This window comes from Equus asinus, chromosome 6 (assembly GCF_041296235.1).
Source record: "Equus asinus isolate D_3611 breed Donkey chromosome 6, EquAss-T2T_v2, whole genome shotgun sequence".
NCBI lineage: Eukaryota > Metazoa > Chordata > Mammalia > Perissodactyla > Equidae > Equus > Equus asinus.
In genome coordinates, this window is record NC_091795.1 from 5,900,930 (window position 1) to 5,920,193 (window position 19,264).

Consider the following 19,264-nt stretch of genomic DNA (forward strand, 5'->3'; position numbering starts at 1 on the left):
CCATATGAATTTTAGGATTGTTTGTTCAATTTCTGTGAAGAATGTTCTTGGGATTCTGATTGGGATAGCATTGAATCTGTATATTGCTTTAGGTAGGATGGACATTTTAACTATGTTTATTCTTCCAATCCATGTGCAAGGAATGTTTTTCCATCTCTTTATGTCATCGCCTATTTCTTTCAAGAAAGTCTTGTAGTTTTCATTGTATAGATCCTTCACTTCCTTGGTTAAGTTTATCCCAAGGTATTTTATTCTTTTCGTTGCGATTGTGAATGGGATAGAGTTCTTGAGTTCTTTTTCTGTTAGTTTATTGTTAGTGTATAGAAATGCTACTGATTTATGCACGTTAATTTTATACCCTGCTACTTTGCTGTAGTTGTTGATTATTTCTAATAGTTTTTCTGTGGATTCTTTGGGGTTTTCTATGTATAAGATCATGTCGTCTGCAAACAACGCGAGTTTTACTTCTTCGTTACCTATTTGGATTCCTTTTATTTTTTTTTCCTGCCGAATTGCTCTGGCCAGCACCTCCAGTACTATGTTGAATAGGAGTGGTGAAAGTGGGCACCCTTGTCTTGTTCCTGTCCTCAGAGGGATGGCTTTCAGCTTTTGTCCATTGAGTATGATGTTGGCTGTGGGTCTATCATATATGGCCTTTATTATGTTGAGGTACTTTCCTTCTATACCCATTTTACTGAGGGTTTTTATCATAAATGGGTGCTGGATCTTGTCGAATGCTTTCTCTGCGTCTATTGAGATGATCATGTGGTTTTTGTTTTTCATTTTGTTGATGTAGTGTATCATGTTGATTGACTTGCGGATGTTGAACCATCCCTGTGTCCCTGGTATAAATCCCACTTGATCATGGTGTATAATCTTTTTGATGTATTGCTGTAATCGGTTTGCCAAAATTTTGTTGAGGATTTTTGCATCTATGTTCATCAGTGATATCGGCCTGTAGTTCTCCTTCTTTGTGTTGTCCTTGTCAGGTTTGGGGATCAGAGTGATGTTGGCTTCATAGAATGTGTTAGGGAGTTCTCCATCTTTCTCAATTTTCTGGAACAGTTTGAGGAGAATAGGTATTAAGTCTTCTTTGAATGTTTGGTAGAATTCTCCAGAGAAGCCGTCTGGTCCTGGACTCTTGTTTTTGGGGAGGTTTTTGATTACCGTTTCTATTTCCTTACTTGTGATTGGTCTATTCAGATTCTCCATTTCTTCCTGATTCAGTTTGGGGAGATTGTAGGAGTCTAGGAATTTGTCCATTTCTTCCAGGTTGTTCAATTTGTTGGCATATAGTATTTCATAGTATTCTCTTATGATCCCTTGTATTTCATTGGTATCTGTTGTGATTTCTCCTCTCTCATTCCTAATTTTATTTATTTGCGATTTCTCTCTTCTTTTCTTGGTGAGTCTGGCTAAAGGTTTGTCGATTTTGTTAATTTTTTCGAAGAACCAACTCTTTGTTTCATTGATCCTTTCTATTGTCTTTTTTGTTTCAATATCGTTTATTTCTGCTCTTATTTTTATTATTTCCCTCCTTCTGCTGACTCTGGGCTTTGTTTGTTCTTCTTTTTCTAGTTCTGTTAGGTGTCGTTTGAGGTTGCTTATGTGAGTTTTTTCTTGTTTAGTGAGGCGAGCCTGTATTGCGATGAATTTCCCTCTTAGGACTGCTTTTGCTGCATCCCAAATGATTTGGTATGTCGTGTTCTCATTTTCATTTGTCTCCAGATAATATTTGATTTCTTCTTTAATTTCTTCAATGATCCATTGTTTGTTGAGAAGCGTGTTGTTTAGTCTCCAAATTTTTGCACCTTTCTCTGCTTTTTTCTTGTAGTTGATTTCTAGTTTAATAGCGTTATGATCAGAAAAGATGCTTGATATTATTTCAACTCTCTTGTATTTATTGATGTTTGCTGTGGTTCCCAAAATATGGTCAATCCTTGAGAATGTTCCATGTGCACTTGAGAAGAATGTGTAACCTGCTGTTTTTGGATGAAGTGTTCTATATATATCTATTAAGTCCATCTGGTCTAATTTTTCATTTAATTCTATTATTTCCTTGTTGATTTTCTGTCTGGATGTTCTGTCCATTGGTGTTAATGGTGTGTTGAGGTCCCCTACTATTATTGTATTGTTGTTGATGTCTTCTTTTAGTTCTATTAAGAGTTGCTTTACAAATTTTGGTGCTCCTGTGTTGGGTGCGTATATATTTATAAGTGTTATGTCTTCTTGGTGGAGAGTCCCTTTTATCATTATATACTGTCCCTCTTTATCTTTCTTTATCTGTTTTGCTTTGAAATTTACCTTGTCTGATATTAGTATAGCGACACCTGCTTTCTTTTGTTCATTATTAGCTTGGAGTATTGTTCTCCATCCCTTCACTCTGAGTCTGTGTTTGTCTTTGGGGCTGAGGTGTGTTTCCTGGAGGCAGCATATTGTTGGATCTTGTTCTTTGATCCATCCTGCCACTCTGTGTCTTTTGATTGGGGAGTTCAATCCATTTACATTTAGAGTGATTATTGAGACGTGGGGGCCTACCACTCCCATTTTGTGTCTTGTTTTCCGGTTTTCTTCAGTTTCCTTTGTTTCTCGTCCCATGGTTTAATCTGTTCTGATGTAGAGCTGCTACTCTCTGTTGTTGTCCTTCTACTTATCTCCTCTGCTCTTGGTTTTGTAGCCCCTTTCCTTTTTTGGATTTTTCAGGAATGAGGGTTTTCCTGAGGATTTCCTGAAGAGGAGGTTTTGTGGCAATGAACTCCCTTAATTTTTGTTTATCTGGGAAAGTTTTTATTTCTCCATCGTATTTGAAGGATATTTTCGCTGGGTAGAGAATTCTCGGCTGTAGATTTTTGTCCTTCAGATTTTTGAATATATCATTCCACTCTCTTCTAGCCTGTAAAGTTTCTGCTGAGAAATCTGCTGATAGCCTGATGGGGGTTCCTTTGTAGGTTAGTTTCTTTTGCCTGGCTGTCCTTAATATTTTCTCCTTGTCGTTGACTTTTGCTAGCTTCACTACTATATGCCGTGGAGTTGGTCTTCTTGCATTGATAAAGTTTGGAGATCTATTGGCTTCTGTCACCTGAAGATCCATCTCCCTCACCAGATTTGGGAAGTTCTCAGCCATTATTTCTTTGAATAGGTTTTCTGCCCCTTTCTCCTTCTCTTCTCCCTCTGGTATACCTATAATCCTTACGTTGCATCTCCTAATTGTGTCTGATAATTCTCGGAGAGTTTCTTCATTTCTTTTAAGTCTTGCTTCTCTCTCCTCCTCTGCCTGCAACAATTCTATATTGCCATCTTCCAAATTGCTAATTCTTTCCTCCATATTATCGGCCCTACTGTTCAGAGCATCTAGATTTTTCTTAATCTCCTCTATTGTGTTCTTCATTTCCAATATTTCTGTTTGGTTCTTCTTTATCGTATCAAACTCTTTTGTGACATAGCTCCTGAACTCGTTGAGTTGTCGGTCAGAATTCTCTCTTAACTCATTGAGAATCTTAATGATGCCTGTTTTGAAGTCATCGTCATTTAGGTTATATATCTCATTTTCTTTGGGATTGTTTTCTGTGTATTTGTTGCTTTCTTTCTGTTCTGGAGATTTAATGTATTTTTTCATATTGCTTGATGTTGTTGATTTGTGCCTCCGCATGGAGACAGAGTTTAGTTGCTCCTTTCACTTGTTTCAGCTGCTGCGGTGGGAGGAGCAGCTGTTTATATTTCACCAACCAGGAACCCTGTCCGTAGTTGCTACCTGGGCCTGGGCCCCTCTTCGTAGCCACAGTGGCCCTTTGGATTCCCTCCTCTGCCGTGGGGGCCGTCACAGGGGGGCTTCAGGCTGCAGGTGCCTACTGTTGCAGCCCACCTAGATGTGCTCTCTCCTTGGGGTCTGCAACGGTGTTATGGGCTTTTCCAGCGGCCAGGGGTGGGATCACTTATATTTGTCGCTCCATTGCTGTCGGCACCCACCAAATCTCACTTGTCCTCTATGGGTCGCAGGAGAACTATTGGCATCTTCTACAGTCTGTGGTTAGTACACCTAGCTATGCTGCTTTTGCCCTGGGGTCTTCCAGCCTTGTGGCTGGCGGCTGGGTGCCTTCTACTGGTGCTGTGCAGAGGCTTTCCCTAAGGCTGCTGTGAGCCTGTGGGGTTTCCCCCTAGGCTACTAAGCTGGGTCTCTGGAACTCTCTCCAGCCCCAGTCCTCTCTGAGATCTCCGGCAATCCCTAGCCTCACGGGGTGGGCAACGGCAGCTGGGGGTCGCCCCGCCCTCTGGGATTCTCTCCGGGCCTCTCCCGGAGCCGTGAATGCTCAGCGTGGCCCCTCTGCTAACGGCAGACAGAGAGTTTTGTCTGCTGCCCGGGCGGAGCTCCGGCGCTTCCCCTCCGGGTCGCAGAACCGGCCTTTGAAAGTTCCCCCGGCCCCGGTCCTCTCCGAGATCTCCGGCAATCCCTAGTCCCACGGGGTGGGCAACGGCAGCTGGGGGTCGCCCCGCCCTCAGGGTTTCTCTCCGGGCCTCTGCCGGGAGCCCTGAATGCTGGGCGTGGCCCCTCTGCTAATGGCAGACAGAGAGTTTTGTCTGCTGCCTGGCGGAGCTCCGGCGCTTCCCCTCCGGGTCGCAGGACCGGCCTTTCAAAGTTCCCCCCGCCCCGGTCCTCTCCGAGATCTCTGGCAATCCCTAGCCGCACGGGGCGGGCAACGGCAGCTGGGGGTCGCCCCGCCCTCTGGGATTCTCTTCGGGCCTCTCCCGGAGCCGTGAATGCTCAGCGTGGCCCCTCTGCTAACGGCAGACAGAGAGTTTTGTCTGCTGCCCGGGCGGAGCTCCGGCGCTTCCCCTCCGGGTCGCAGAACCGGCCTTTGAAAATTCTCCCGGCCCCGGTCCTCTCCGAGATCTCCGGCAATCCCTAGTCCCACGGGGCGGGCAACGGAAGCTGGGAGATCTCCGTGCCCTCCGTGTCTCTCTCTGGCACCCTCCGGGCGCCCCGAGCACCAGGCTGGGACTCCCCGCCAATGGCGGGGAGAGACTCTCCCCGCGGGCTCAGGTGTGCAACTCCAAAGTTTCCCTCTGCGTTTAGGAGTAATTGCAGGGGGTTTAGGTAGGGTTCTGGTCACCTGTTTCCACTGTCGCTCCTCTGTTGTGTTCTCGCTCCTGCCCTAGATGTGTGTGGATCCTCTGGGGGCGTCCGTTGGAAGAAAGCCGCTTGCGGGTACTAGGCTGCCCGTCGGGGTCGGAGAGTTTTCACCTATTTCCACATCCTCCCGGAGGAAAGTCCATCCGCCTTCCGATGTATAGTCGCGTGGGTGTCTCAGACGTCCTGAGATGCTGTCTGGATATCCTTTGTCAAGCGATAAGTGTCCAAATAATTGTAGACTCGAAGGGCGAGAGACAAAGAGGACTACTCACGGCGCCATCTTGGCTCTTCTCCCTCACATATTTTGTTTTTGACCTATTAAATCTTTTTGTAACCCCCACGTTAAAACTTTTTATCTATTTCCTACATGTCTCTTTTATGAGTTTTTCATTCTTCTCCACTCGATGTTTTCATTCAAAGATTTTTTATGAAACTATTTTCCAGTTCACTAATCCTGTCTTCTGCTGTGTCTCATCTGTTGTTAAACTCATTCAGAGTTTTGAAATTCAATTAAGCATATTTTTCAATTTCAGAATTTCAATTTAATTCCTTTTTCTAGATTCTAATTCTCTAATAAAGTTCTCAATCTTTTTCCTTACTTTCTTGAACATATTAATAATTATTTTAGTCATTGCCTATTAACTCTAATATCTGAATCACCTGCAGGTATGATCATATTGTCTGGGGTTTTTCCTCTTCATATTTAGTCATGTGATTTTTTTTTTTAATATGCTTAATTTTATATAGAATGACAGAAAAATTATAATTTTTATACTTGTAATATCTTTTTTCAGAGAGGGCTCATCCTTTCTTCTGGTACGTATTTAAAATGAGGACTGATCACCTTAATCTGATCAGGAACTGAGATCAGTCAAGGCCAGGTTTCAGTTTGAGGAGGGTTCTATCTACTTCTAATTCACCTTTTCCTAGGGAGCAACCCTACTGCTTTCAACTGAGAGCCTGGGGTGTTCACTGGGACTCTCATCCTCAATGAGTCTTGGACATTAATCCTTGTCTCCTCAGCTTGGCAAGACTTAATGGGAAATGTTACTATTATTACAGGAAGTTTATTTATATCCAGTGCTATCATAAATTACTATATAAGTCAGTCACAAAAATAATTTATTTTTTTTAAATTTATTTTTGCTAAATAGAAATTTCAAAGTATGTATCATTCGTCATGCCGGAAGTTGGCAAATTATGGCCTGTAGGCCAAACCTGACCACTGCCTATTTTTATAAGGTCTTATTAGAACACAGCCATATTCATTCACTTACTTATTGCCTATAGCTGCTTTTGCACTATGATAGCAGAGTTGAGTCATTGTGACAGAGACAATATGGCCCACAGAGCCCCAAATATTTACTATCTGGTCCTCAACAGGAAAAATTTGCTGACCCCTGATCTACACTAAACAAAGTAACCATAAAAAAGCTTTCTGACACTTGGTACCAAAGAGTTTCTCCCAAGCTCTTTCAGTTTGGATCATAAATCCAATTATCAATAGGCGCAATCACTTACTAACGCACATAGCCACTTCAATCACCACACACTCATGCAAACACATGCAAAACTATTAAGCATTATATAAAACTAAGAGATAGGTATAGTTAACAATGTACCTATGTTAGCAACTAAAAGAAGCCCTTCTCAAAAAAGAGTGGTATATTAATATTGTGAAGGGAAAAAGAAATCTTTCCAGGGATAAAGCTGCCTTTCAGACAAAAGTAAGTCAAAGTCATATTCCAATTGTAGGAGGCCACAAACGAATTCAGGGAAGCCAAAGAATTAAATTAAGTGAGAAATAGAGTACCTAGTTATCACTGCCAAGGAGAAAGGTTATGACAAGTAGTGACTACAGGAAATCAAAAGCAGAAACAGAAGAACACACAGCTAGCTGAGGAATTCCAGGAGGCAGATTATCTCTGAGAGTTTGAGTTTAATTACAGTCTAGAATCCATAAAGTTTTCCAGCCCATGCTTCAATTTTTAAAGTGACTGGGTTTACCCCAATTTCTGCTCATCTACTTCTCCCCACACAAATATACACATAATCATTCTTCTTCCTCTCTTCAACATATTCCTCCACTTTCACATCTTTCAGTCAAAAGCTGGCAAAGGAAAGTAAGGGAAAAAAAAGAAAGAAGATAGAACTCACAAAAATATTTCAGTTATGCAACTGTAGTACTATTAAGTATTGGCCTAAATTATACCATTTGTATAAATGAAAAATTGCACGGCAATATGATACCAATCTATACTCCTGAGACTATGAGCAACGTGAAGGCTTTCTTCTAGGACAGTGCCTAGCATATAACAGATACTCAGAAAAATAAACAAACAGTAAATAAGCAGTGGCATGTAACAGCATTTACAAGGAGAAGTATTATAGCTAGAAATCAATACCTAAAAGTCCCCAGGATATCCTGTTTTATCTTTTGCTTGTTTGTAAAACAATTTCAAATTGTCCAACATCTCAGCTGGTTGCCAGATGAGAAACAAAGACCTTAGGAATACTTTATTTATATTTGGAAGTACTTTATAACAAAGCTAACAAATAAATCAAAAATTTCTCTAGCTAGACTGTGTTCTAGGATTTTGACTTATAATTTGTTAAATAAAAGCTATACAGTTCTAACAATGTCTTGTAAACTAATATATATTAAAACAGGTCTTACCTGTTTTTTCAAGTTATCATTCAATTCTTTCAACGCATCAAAAGAGGACCTTAGCCTCTTGCTTTCTTTATTTCTTTCCTTAAGAACTTCAGTTAAGTGCTCAACTTCTGCATCGTGTTGCTAAGAGGGAAAAAAATCTGATCTGAAAATTAGGTAAGGATTCCAAATGTCAATAATGCCACTGAACATAAATTAATTAAAAATTAGAACTCCTTGAATTACAAGGACTTTAATCAGTGCATTTAAGTATACATGTCTAATACTGCAAGTTATAAAAACTGTGTAATCAACCAAAGTCATAACCAAAAAGAAGTATTTGTTAAACACCTATTTAAACGTGCTATATGGGGCCGGCCCAGCACACATTCCGCTTCTTGGCGGCCCAGGGTTCGCTGGTTTGGATCCTGGGTGCAGACGTGGCACCACTTGGCACGCCATGCTGTGGCAGGCATCCCACATATAAAGTAGAGGAAGATGGGCACGGATGTTAACTCAGGGCCAGTCTTCCTCAGCAAAAAGAGGAGGACTGGCAGTAGTTAGCTCAGGGCTATACTTCCTCAAAAAAACCCCCAAAAAGACGTACTATACAAATTAAGTAGCAATAAGGCTATTTTCTGCTTCTGCTCAGAAACTCACTAAGATAATTTCTATCTTACATCATGGAAAGATAAAACAATGAAGGATTTCTCATCCTGCTTAAGAAAGTTATTCATAGCTTTATAAATTAAAATTTAACGTTTTAGTTACCCGCAGGGAGTAGAAGCAGCACAATATTCCATAGATAGAACAAACTAATTTCCTGTTCTCATAAAGTAGCTAAAATTGTTTTCATCTCAAAAAATTTAAATACATAATAAAATTTCTCTGAACCCCAAACTATTTGACTTTCCTTAATTAGTTTTATAAATGATTCAAATCAATTTCCCCTCTAATTACATTTAAATGAGATAGCACCTTTTAGATTTAGTGTGAATACTTGTAGTTTCTTTCATTTTTTACTCGCAATTTATTCATGATGTATTAGAACAAGCAAGTTTCTATAGCAAATGAAGGAACTAAATTAATTCCTTAAATGAATTAAACTATATTAATTTGAAGTAGATGCAAATGAATGCAAGTGGAAAGAAATTCTCATGATAAAAATTAAAAATAGTTTAAAAAGAACACAATTGGAAATTTTTGAACTTTAAAGTACCAGAAATAAAAAAAGTCACTAGATGAGCTCAGCAGCAACATAGAAATGAAAGTAGATCGAGCAATAGACATCAAATCTGAAGAATACAGAAGCAAAAGATGAGGAAAAAGGGACAGAGCCTCAGAAATCTGTGGGATAATAGCAAAAGACCTAACGTGAGTCACTGGAGACCCAGAAGGAGAGGAGAAAGCAACTGGAACAGAAAAAATTACAAAGAAATATTAGTTGAAAAATTCCCAATTTGGTGAAAGACAAATTTACAAATTCAAGATATTTGGTGAACCTCAAAAAAGGATAAAGTCAAAGAAAAGCACAAGGAGATACACCATAATTAAATCAGTGCTGAAAACCAAAGAGGAAGAAAAGTCATGAAATGATTCTCTTTACATGACATTCTGGGAAAGGCAGAACTACAGGGACAAAAACAGACCAGTAGCTGCCAGGGGCAGAGGATGGGGAAAGAGATAATCGCAAAGGAGCACAAGGAGGTTTTCAGGGTGCTGGAATTATTCTGTATCTTAATTATGGTGGTGATCAGAAGACTGTATTACATTTTTTCAAAACAAACAGAATGAATTTTACCCTATGTGAGTTACACCTACAGTAACATCCTCAATATGAAACAAAGAAGGATCCCATTCTACCTATATAACATTCTTGACAAAAATATTTAATCTGAACATAACCGTTAGGAAATAATCAGGCAAATCCAGACTATGACATACTCCATAAGACTGCTGGCCCAGAGTCTTCAAAGAAAAGTCTTACAAAAAACAAAAATGGTGAACTTGATACTCTAGATTCAAAGAAACCAAAAAAGATACAAAAATCAAATATAAGGTATGAATTTTGTCTAGTTCCTTGATCAGAAAATAATACAAAAAAGCAATGGAAGACATTTCAGGGACCAATTGGGAAAATGAATGAATGGGAAATGAATATATTGAATATATTGTTAAATTATTTAATTAGCATTAATTTTCAAATATGATAATGGTGTGGAGAATGTCTCTCCTAAAAATAAGGATTCATAACACTAAGGAAGCATTTAGGGGTGTTATGTCATGATTTTTACAAGTTACTTTCAAATGGTTCAGGAAAAAAATGGGGCAGGAGGAGAAATAAAGCAAATGTGAAAAAAGGCTAATAACTAGTAAATCTAAATTAAGAGGAAAAAAATTATATTACTCTAAAATCAAATGCTGGTTACCTCCTTTATATTCTGAAATCTTGTAAGAACCTCTTCTTCGACACCTTTAATTTTACTCAAAGCAGTTTCATGTCTGAAAAGCAGTTGTTCTCTTTCAACTAAAAAACGTTCTCGCTTTTGAAGTTCTTCAGCAAATTCCTGTTGTGCTGCAGTTTCACACTGTATCAAAATGTCAGATTTAAGCATTTTTAAAAACCACATTCACAAATTCTACAAATTATATATTTACTGAGATTGTAGCTTAATTGAACGATGTTTAGGACTACATTGGTACCAAGTAAAATCTGGACTACATTACAGCTAAACTAGTACAGCAAGTAAACTTGCAAAGAAATTCTATCTTGTTGCAAAAGGACATGATACTGTAGTGAGATTCCACTATGACGACTCAGGAGAATTTGGGCTCCCAATGGATCAGTACTATACAGAATTAATCTCCTATCCATGTTCTACTTCAACTTCATGGTCCACTCTTTTACATATTTTCTCCACTCCCTCCCCTTCTTGTCTATCATCTTAGGCTGAAAGACTCCAGTCCTGCATTAAAGCACTAACCCCCTTCCCTGACCCAATGCTACACTGCTAAACATTACTGGAGAAAAACCACACACAATGTAAAAAAAACATGTTCTCAATGCAGCCCAGAGATCATTTTATATTTTCATGGTTGGCTTTCCCATTCTCCATTGTCTATTTCAAACCTTCTCCACTCTTTACTTTGAACACATCACGTCCTACACAATTCTGTGCAGACAGCCTCATCTCTAACTTCACAGGGAAAACAGAAGACAGCAGAAGGAAACATCAACCTCCTGCCCTCAAGACACACACCTTTCTCCTCCCCTCCCTAATATAAAGGTAGCCTCAGGATCTCATTGTCTTCTGCCTTCTCCTGGAGACTGCTATGCTGATTATCCCTCTAATATTTTCAATCTCTCCCATCTCATCGGAAATGAAATCTCTTTTGACTCTGCCCTCATCTCCTCCCCTTCACAAACTTCTTTAAAATACTGTCATTTGCTGAGCCCTCTTCTTTACCTCCCAGTTACTCCTCAATGTACTTTAATCTGGCGTCAGTGTGCATTCCCCTACTGAAATGGTTTACCTATTACTAAACCTGAAGGTCACTGTTCAGTCTTGATTTTATTGTCTCTCAGCAGCATTTTATACCATTGTCCCTTTCTTCCAACTTAAAATACTCTCTTTCATTGGTTTCCATGACACCACATTCTCCTGATTTTCCACCTCCCTCTCTGGCCAGGGCTTCTCAGTCTCTTTCGCAGGCTCTGCTTCCTCTACTGTCCTTTATTGATCTGTGATAGCCAGCCTGAGTTTTCACTATTTTCTTTCCCCCGATAGGCTGATAAATTCACAATCTGACAAATCACTCCTTTCTAAAAGCCTCTCACCTCCAATTTCTTGCGCCTGGAATGCCTTTCCCAGTCCTCTCCTTCCCTGTAAATTCTACCTCTCAGTGAAGTACTAAGCTAAGTCTCTTCCTGAACTTCTCCCCAGCGAACTTAGGCCAAAACAATCTTCTTCTGAAACGCTATGCTAATTATAATCTGAATTATTTAGACAAAATAAGATATTGGTTTCTAAAAAATGTTTACTTCATGTGTATAGAAATATTTCCAACTAGAAGAATTTCAAACAGAAACTGCGCATTACATATATACTTTTGCTGCCCACCTAGTGGATGCTTGATAATACACAAATTATATCCTTTGGAGACAAAAAAGTCCCAAAGAAGATAGATAAAGGCCAATGTTCTGAATTGAATTTTGGTGAAAGTTGACAAGAGAACTTCTTACATATAGGTATTTAAAACAGTGAATCTAGAACACCTACTTAAAAAAGCACAGTTACCAGTAGGTTTTGTTTTATTTCTTAAGCAGGGATGGGATGGGATGGGAATAAAACACAAGGCAATCTGAAATCTAAGAAATACACCTACACATAAAAACACCACTGTTCATATTTTTCTCTCAGCCATACCTTTTTCCCTTCAGTAGTTCCAATAAATTGTGTTTGCTCCCTTCTGACCTTGTCTTGACACATTTATCTAAAATAACTAAGATCAAATACTTGTATTCAAATTTTGTAAATGTCTGATGCTTAGAACAAACATTTCTGAATTCTCAATTCAGTATTCAATTCTCACCTGCAGTTTCTGATGTATCTGAAATAATTCATCATATATCTGATTGATCTGATGTGGAAGTAAACTCTGCTTGTTTGACGCTTTAGATGGTGGATAGCTGACATGTTTCAAAGGAGAGTCACTTGCACCACTACAACTTTCAGTCCAATTTCCTGAATTTGGGGCAAAATTAGTTGGCAGGGCAACTGCTAAGAAAACAAAATTTTAATTATAAACTATATTAATTTACAGTTTTAAATATTCTCTGATGGAGTAATCTTCAAGAAGAGTTACTTTAAATATGAATTGTATTATTGTTAAAAAGTTTCAAGTACTACATACAGAGAGAAAGAATGATAACAAATGTAGTAAAATGTTACCACTTAGAAAATTTGGGTGAAAGCTGTACAGGAACTCTTTGTGCTTTTTGCAATTTTTCTGTAAGTCTGAGGTTATTTCAAAATAGACTTTAAAGTGCATGAAAACACTCATGTATTAATTGCCTAGGCCAAGAAACGGAAAGCTACCTCAGAAATCCCTGATCAAATTTCCTTCTCTGCCCTAAACCAAATTAACCACTAACCCAAATATAGTGTTAATCACTGCTTTGCTTCTTTTTAATTCTTACTATTTGTGTTAAAAAATGCACCTTGTTTTTCAACTTTATATAATGTAATTATATAGTTATATAATTAGGTAATTTCTATAACCTCCTCCTTTAAATACTATGTTCTTGTGTTAATGACAGAATCAGGTTCACAAATCGTCACTGCTTTATCCTATTTTATATTTTTACATGCCAACATTCTACAACAGGTGGATATCTAAGCTGTTTTAGCTATACAGATGCTACACCATCTTGCACGTGGCTCCTGGTGCACACGTTCAAGAGTTTCTCCAGGGTATATAACTAATAGCAAAATGGCTGGGACTTACGTTATATGTGCAGGTTCAATTTTATTACTGATGCCAAATTTTTCCCCCCAGTGGTTCTACTAATTTACTTTCCCAACAGCAGTGGATGAGTGAGCTCCTCTTACTTCACTTCCTTGCCAACACTGTTAGCAGAAAATAAATGCTGACAATACAAAGAGCAGTGGCTTCAACTTCCATTAGCCTCCTGGGAGCCCTAGCTTTAAGGAACAGGTCTCTCATCCTGTACAGAACTAGGGGAGCCAAAATTAAAAATAATATGAATTTTTAAAAAAGAAAAATGTTCCACTTCACTCAGTTCAGCAAATGCCATTAAAGTGAAAGATACTTCTACTATTCTCCTTGCCTCTCCAGGTTCCCATCTCACCAATCCCTGGCCTGAATATTCCTTAATTTTGTCAACTTTTAAATACATTCAATTTTTTTTTATAGGTTATCCTATATTTTCAATTGTTTTTGGTGGGAAATTTCCACCATGTAGCAAGAAACACAAATCAAGGCAGAATTATTTTTCATTTTCCTCAAATGCTGAGATGAATGGGATAAAGAAGATGAACGAGAACAGTAAGGGAGAAATGTTCGTTGTGTGTAGACAATGTATTCCCAGGAGAAGAGATGCAGACAGTCTATCAATGGGGCAAAAGTGCTCTCAAAGTCTTGCAGCTAAGAGGGGGAGGGCACCACCTCTGGTTGCCTCTTGCCTTGGAATCCTGACAAAACTCTGATAGGCAGCCTGGTAAGACGGTAACTACTAGTTCAGTGCCTAAGGAAGCCATACCTTAAGTAATCTGGAGTATTTTCTTAAAATATTAAAGGATTACTCAAAGACTACCACAATCTTTTAATCACTCTCTAACACATAATGACATGAAAAAGAACTGAAGAAATTATAAAAAGGACTCAGTTGCTTAACTTATTTTGATACATTTTGGGAGTGTAGGAACACTGTAAAATAAAGAAGTTTATTTTTCTCTTCTCCTTTAGTTTAGTAATAAGCACAGAAACTATCTCACGGCTTACCAAAATTCAGAATACAGAAATTTAGAGACACCTGAGGACCAGTGTTATTACTATGGGATAAGCTTTATGTGCTCTACTTGACAAAGTTAATTGTTCTAAAATGCATATTTCCTTTACCTTTTTCTATTTCTCTAAAAGACTCCTTGGTTATTTTGGAGGTACTGACTCTATCATCACTCTCAATCAAATCTTCTTCTGTTTCCTGTTGCTTCAAATCTTGAAAAGAATCCAGTTCATCATCTAGGCTTTAAAAAAAAGGTCTATCACAGCATTCTGGAAGTTTTCTATAGCATTTCAAAAAGATAAAACTACTTTTCAAATATTCTTAGCATAACAATTGAGAAAAATGTAACAAGTAAACATTTTTAAGAATGCAAAAAGTAAAAATATAAAAAATAATAGTCATTGATCCTGAAAACTCAATACAAGTATCCTTCTACAAATTTAAATGGCTTAATTTAAAACTACATATACCTTTGGAATGCTCTACAACTGCCCAAATCTTTGTTTTGATTCCCAATACTTCTGTGAGGTAAATATAACAGGTATTGTTATCTGTAATTTTAGCTAAAGGAAATAATGTTTAGCATGATGAAACTGAACCCTAAAGAACTTAAATAATTGACAGGACACATAGCTAGTAAAATGTGGAGCAGAACTAAAATCCAAGTGTTCTTGCCAAAAAGATGATCTCAAAGTTACAATTTCAAAAGCAGTGCTGTTGAAAGGAAATACAATGCAAGTCACATAAGGTAATTAAACTTTTTCTAGTAGCCAAATTAAAAACACAAAGACATGAAATTTTAATATATTATATATAACCTAGTATATCTAAAATATTATCACTTACCTTATAATTAATACAAAAATTATTGAGCTATTTCACACCCTTTTATCCATCTTCCAAATCCAGAATGTATTTTACACTTACAGCATATCTCAATTGCTGACCAGCCCCGTTTCAAGTACTCAACAGCCACATGTTACCAGTGGCTCCTGTGCTGGACAGTACTATAATTCTAAACTAGACCATAACTATGGATTGTGATAAAACTATCCAATGCTATAAAAACCTTCATAGTCCAAATGCTTCAAATTATAACTTGAAATTATACCCAGATCATTTATAAAAACAAAAAATGATAAAACTTATCAGTTAAATATAAGAAAATAATCTTCATGAATTCATAATTATCTTAAAGCCATTTTTACTTTCCTTAACTTCATGTCCAAATTTTGAATCCAGATCAACAAGGTTACTTTGTGAGTGCCAAATGAAATAGTAATAATGACAATGATGATAATAATAGCATAGTTGAGCGCTTTTCTATGTACTTAACACTGTTCTAAGTGCTTTACATGGATTAATTCATTTAAGTAGAGAATGACGCAATTACATGAAAAATTCAAGCTCCCAAATATTAATTACATTAATAATTTAGAAATATTTAGGCACAATTGTCTTTTATCTCTCCACAATTATCTCAATATTTTATTTTGTGTATGTATACAGCTTTATGATTTAACATTATTTCAAAATGCTTATTTCACCATAGCTTCCACTGTTTTTATACTGGTTTTACCCATCGTAAAATCTCCGCTACAAAACTGCTAACCCCTCATAGCCAAGTATTATAACATACATATTTTGTAGTTACCATCTCCCCAAACCAACTTCAATTTTCTCTCTCAACTACTCAACATACAGTGCTTACCACACTACCAGACACACAATAGATACTGAGTTAAATAACGATGCCTAACAAAGCTATATTCATTTTGACCGTAGTTCCTTTTTTTCCTAAAAAAAAGAGTACAATCTTCATTTGGGTCCTGGATGAATAACCGTAAAAATAATTTTTCATTTTTCATACTGTGTAAATAACTTTCCATTATAAAACCAAACATAATGCTAGGTTTATGCTTTTATCACAGAGATTCTCAGTAAAAATTAATGTCTCTTCAACTATTCGGCAGACTCCAGACTGCTTATACTTCCTCTCAGAGAAAAGGAAACACTTAAACTGCCCTTTACTCCTCCTCAATTTTTGAGATACTGAGAGCATGGCAATAATAAGGATTCAGGATACTTTACCAATTCACGTTTAAGTACTTGAATGAACTACAAAGAGGTGTTGTATAATGCTTTCTTTCATCAGAATAACATCTTAATGATGAACCGACTTTATCTCCAGATGAGTAGATAGCCAAATCATCTGGTAAAAAAAATTGCAGAGATTACTTACTAAGATCAGATGCCTAATGATCTTATTCTAGGCTCCTAAAGGTAAGAAAGCAAAATTACTTAGCGATTTCTTATCTGTCTCCCCAATGCAAACTTCTAGAAAATAGGCATCAAATCTTCTATTTATTTAGCACTTTACTGATTTACTGATTACAAAATGGTCTTTCATTCATCACCTTATTTGACCCAGCAACAACCCTGTGAAATAAGCAGAACAGGTGCCTTTAACCCTGTTCTAATGGTTATGAACCTGAGCACCAGAGAAGTCATGAGAATTTTTCCAAGTAACACAACCAGCAAGTGGAATGACTAAAATTCAGAATCCAGCCTTCTTTCTACCTAATCACGATACCTTGTCAGTTCTCAAAGTTTAAACATTTTTAAATTTTATATATTTCAACCATTAAATATTTGTTTAATAAACTGTTAGCATTATCTAAAGTCAGTGAATAAAAGAAAGAGAGCTTCTCTGATAAGAAATTTGGAAATACTTTTAAATGTATGCACCCTTATCTAACACTTATTTTTAGTCCCTCAGAAATTTAATGAGCTATACTTTTTAGCTATATTTTGGAAGGCTGGAAATTTTAGGGCAAATTTCAAAAACCAATATACAATTTTAAGATATTTTTAAGAAACTAGACTGAGTAACTGAAATATTTTTTTTTCATACTGAAGGAATGTTTCAGAAGAGTGTTTACAAAATTTCAAAATGAAATTCCATAATCCACTATATGGTAAACTTTTAAAGATATTAATTACTGTTTCTGCTGCAATCATCTCAAAATCTAATGACTATACCAATAAAGACATTCCCTAAGAACTATCAACAAATCAAAAGACTAATGGTTAGTTACACACGTTGGTTACAGACTACCACATGATGGTCTAACCCACCCAATCCCATGGTGTAGCTATCTTTATCAAGATGATAAATTTGATAAATTCCTCCCGTGAAATAATTATCATCTTAATAATTTGGAAAAGTTTAAGCCTAAAAAAACAACAATTAGTTTCCTTTACTGGATATACTCTGTTTAATTTTTAACATCTTTAAAGGCAGAAATACTGTAACTGAAAGACACAAAAAGCCTAATTTGATTTTTTTTTTGTAAGGAAGGTTTGCCCTGAGCTAACATCTGTTACCAATCCTCCTCTCTTTTTAGCTTGAGGAACATTAGCCCTGAGCTCACACATTCATGCCAATCTTACTCTACTTCGCACCTGGGATGTGCCTCCACAGCATGACCCACAAGCGGAGGAGGTCCGCGCCCGGGATCAAACCTGCGAACTCAGGCCGCTGGAGCAGGGAGCACAGACCTTTAACCACTCAACCAGGCTGGCCCCTCAATTTGATTTTTTAAAGACATCTTACACACTTACTCTCAAAATCACAATTATTATTAGTTAGTTCATCACCAGAATGAAAAAAGCTCAGTATCATAAGATATCTGGCACTAGCCACAACTCTAAACTTTTTTTTTAAGATTGGCACCTGAGCCAAACTTTTTTTTTCCCCTGCTTTTTCTCCCCGAGTCCCCCCAGTACACAGTAGCATATTTTAGTTGTGGGTCCTTCTAGCAGTGGCATGTGGGACACTGCCTCAGCATGGCCTCATGAGTGGTGTCATGTCCGCACCCAGGATCCGAACCAGCGAAACCCTGGGACACCGAAGTACAGAGCGCGAACTTAACCACTGGGCCATGGGGCCAATCCCTAAACATTTTTTTTTAAATCCTTCCTCTCAAATTAAATATGTTAAAAACCCCAAATATACAAAGTATTCTATTGGCTTACCTGGGGAGGTTAAAGATCTCTTACATTTAGCCGGATCAAAGTGTGAAAAATCATACTAAAAAAAAAAACAAACATGATGACATATTTAATTTGTATACTAAGAATCAACTTACAGTCTCAAAATAGTTACCCACAAATTACGTATTAATTACAAAGGTTAGAGAGAAGAAATCTGGTAGACACCACCTTAATCAAGTGATCAAAGTTAATATCACCAGTAATGGATCAAAGCAACACCATGTCTCGTGACTAACAGAGCAAGCCACATGTCACTCACACAGTCAGCTCCTACTCCTGGCGACCCTAGGAATGAGTGACGTCCGCAACGTCCTGTCCTCCACAGCCCCACTCAACTCCTGTGGACTCGGGCCTACGGCTTCCCGTGTGGGGTCAGCCCGTCTCCTATTTGGTCCTCCTCTTCTCCTGCTGCCTCTACTTTTCCCAGCGTTACTGTCTTTTCCAGAGAGTCCTGCCTTCTCATGGTGTGCCCAACGTAGGACGGCCTCAGTTTTATCATCTTTGCCTCCAGCCACAGCTCAGGCCTAATTTGCTCTGGGACCCACTGGTCGCCTTTCTGGCAGTCCAGGGTGTCCGCAGAGCTCTCCCCCAACACCATATTTCCAATAAACCCATTTTTTCCTGCAGCCTTCTTCACTGTGCAGCTTTCACATGCGTACACAGTAGTTGGGAGCAGAGGGTGTGGACAACCTTGGCCTTGGTGTCTGATGACACTTCCTCACACCCGGTGATCCTCCCTAATTCTTCCATTGCTGCCCTTCCGCGTCCCAGCCTTCCCTTGGTTCCGTGGCTGCAGCCTCCGTTTAAATCGATGACTGAACCAAGGCAGACAGATTCTTTAACAATTTCAGTGTCTTCACTGTCTACGTTAAAGTTGTGCAGTTCTTCCACAGTGGGA

The 19,264-nt window shown here is 38.1% G+C and overlaps 1 protein-coding gene across 24 annotated transcripts in view; it reads right to left on the reverse strand.

The window, feature by feature from the left end:
* Positions 1–19,264, reverse strand: part of CCDC138 (coiled-coil domain containing 138) — an 82,298-nt gene that overhangs the window by 59,774 nt on the left and 3,260 nt on the right. For 10 of the 24 annotated variants that reach the window (XR_011503802.1, XM_044773112.2, XM_070511495.1 and 7 more), the window contains exons 2-7: positions 18,349–18,403; positions 16,402–16,522; positions 14,424–14,551; positions 12,375–12,562; positions 10,211–10,369; positions 7,806–7,925 (exon numbers count right to left, since the gene is read on the reverse strand). Coding sequence is in view for 17 of the 24 variants with exons in the window: in XM_044773112.2 (XP_044629047.2) it covers positions 7,806–7,925; positions 10,211–10,369; positions 12,375–12,562; positions 14,424–14,551; positions 16,402–16,522; positions 18,349–18,403 (771 nt within the window). In the remaining 7 variants the exon portion in view is untranslated. Of the gene's footprint in view, positions 1–5,108; positions 5,218–7,135; positions 7,243–7,805; positions 7,926–10,210; positions 10,370–12,374; positions 12,563–14,423; positions 14,552–16,401; positions 16,523–18,348; positions 18,404–19,264 lie in introns of those variants that run through there. The other 14 variants (XM_044773113.2, XM_070511499.1, XM_070511496.1 and 11 more) reach the window with 12 other exon arrangements.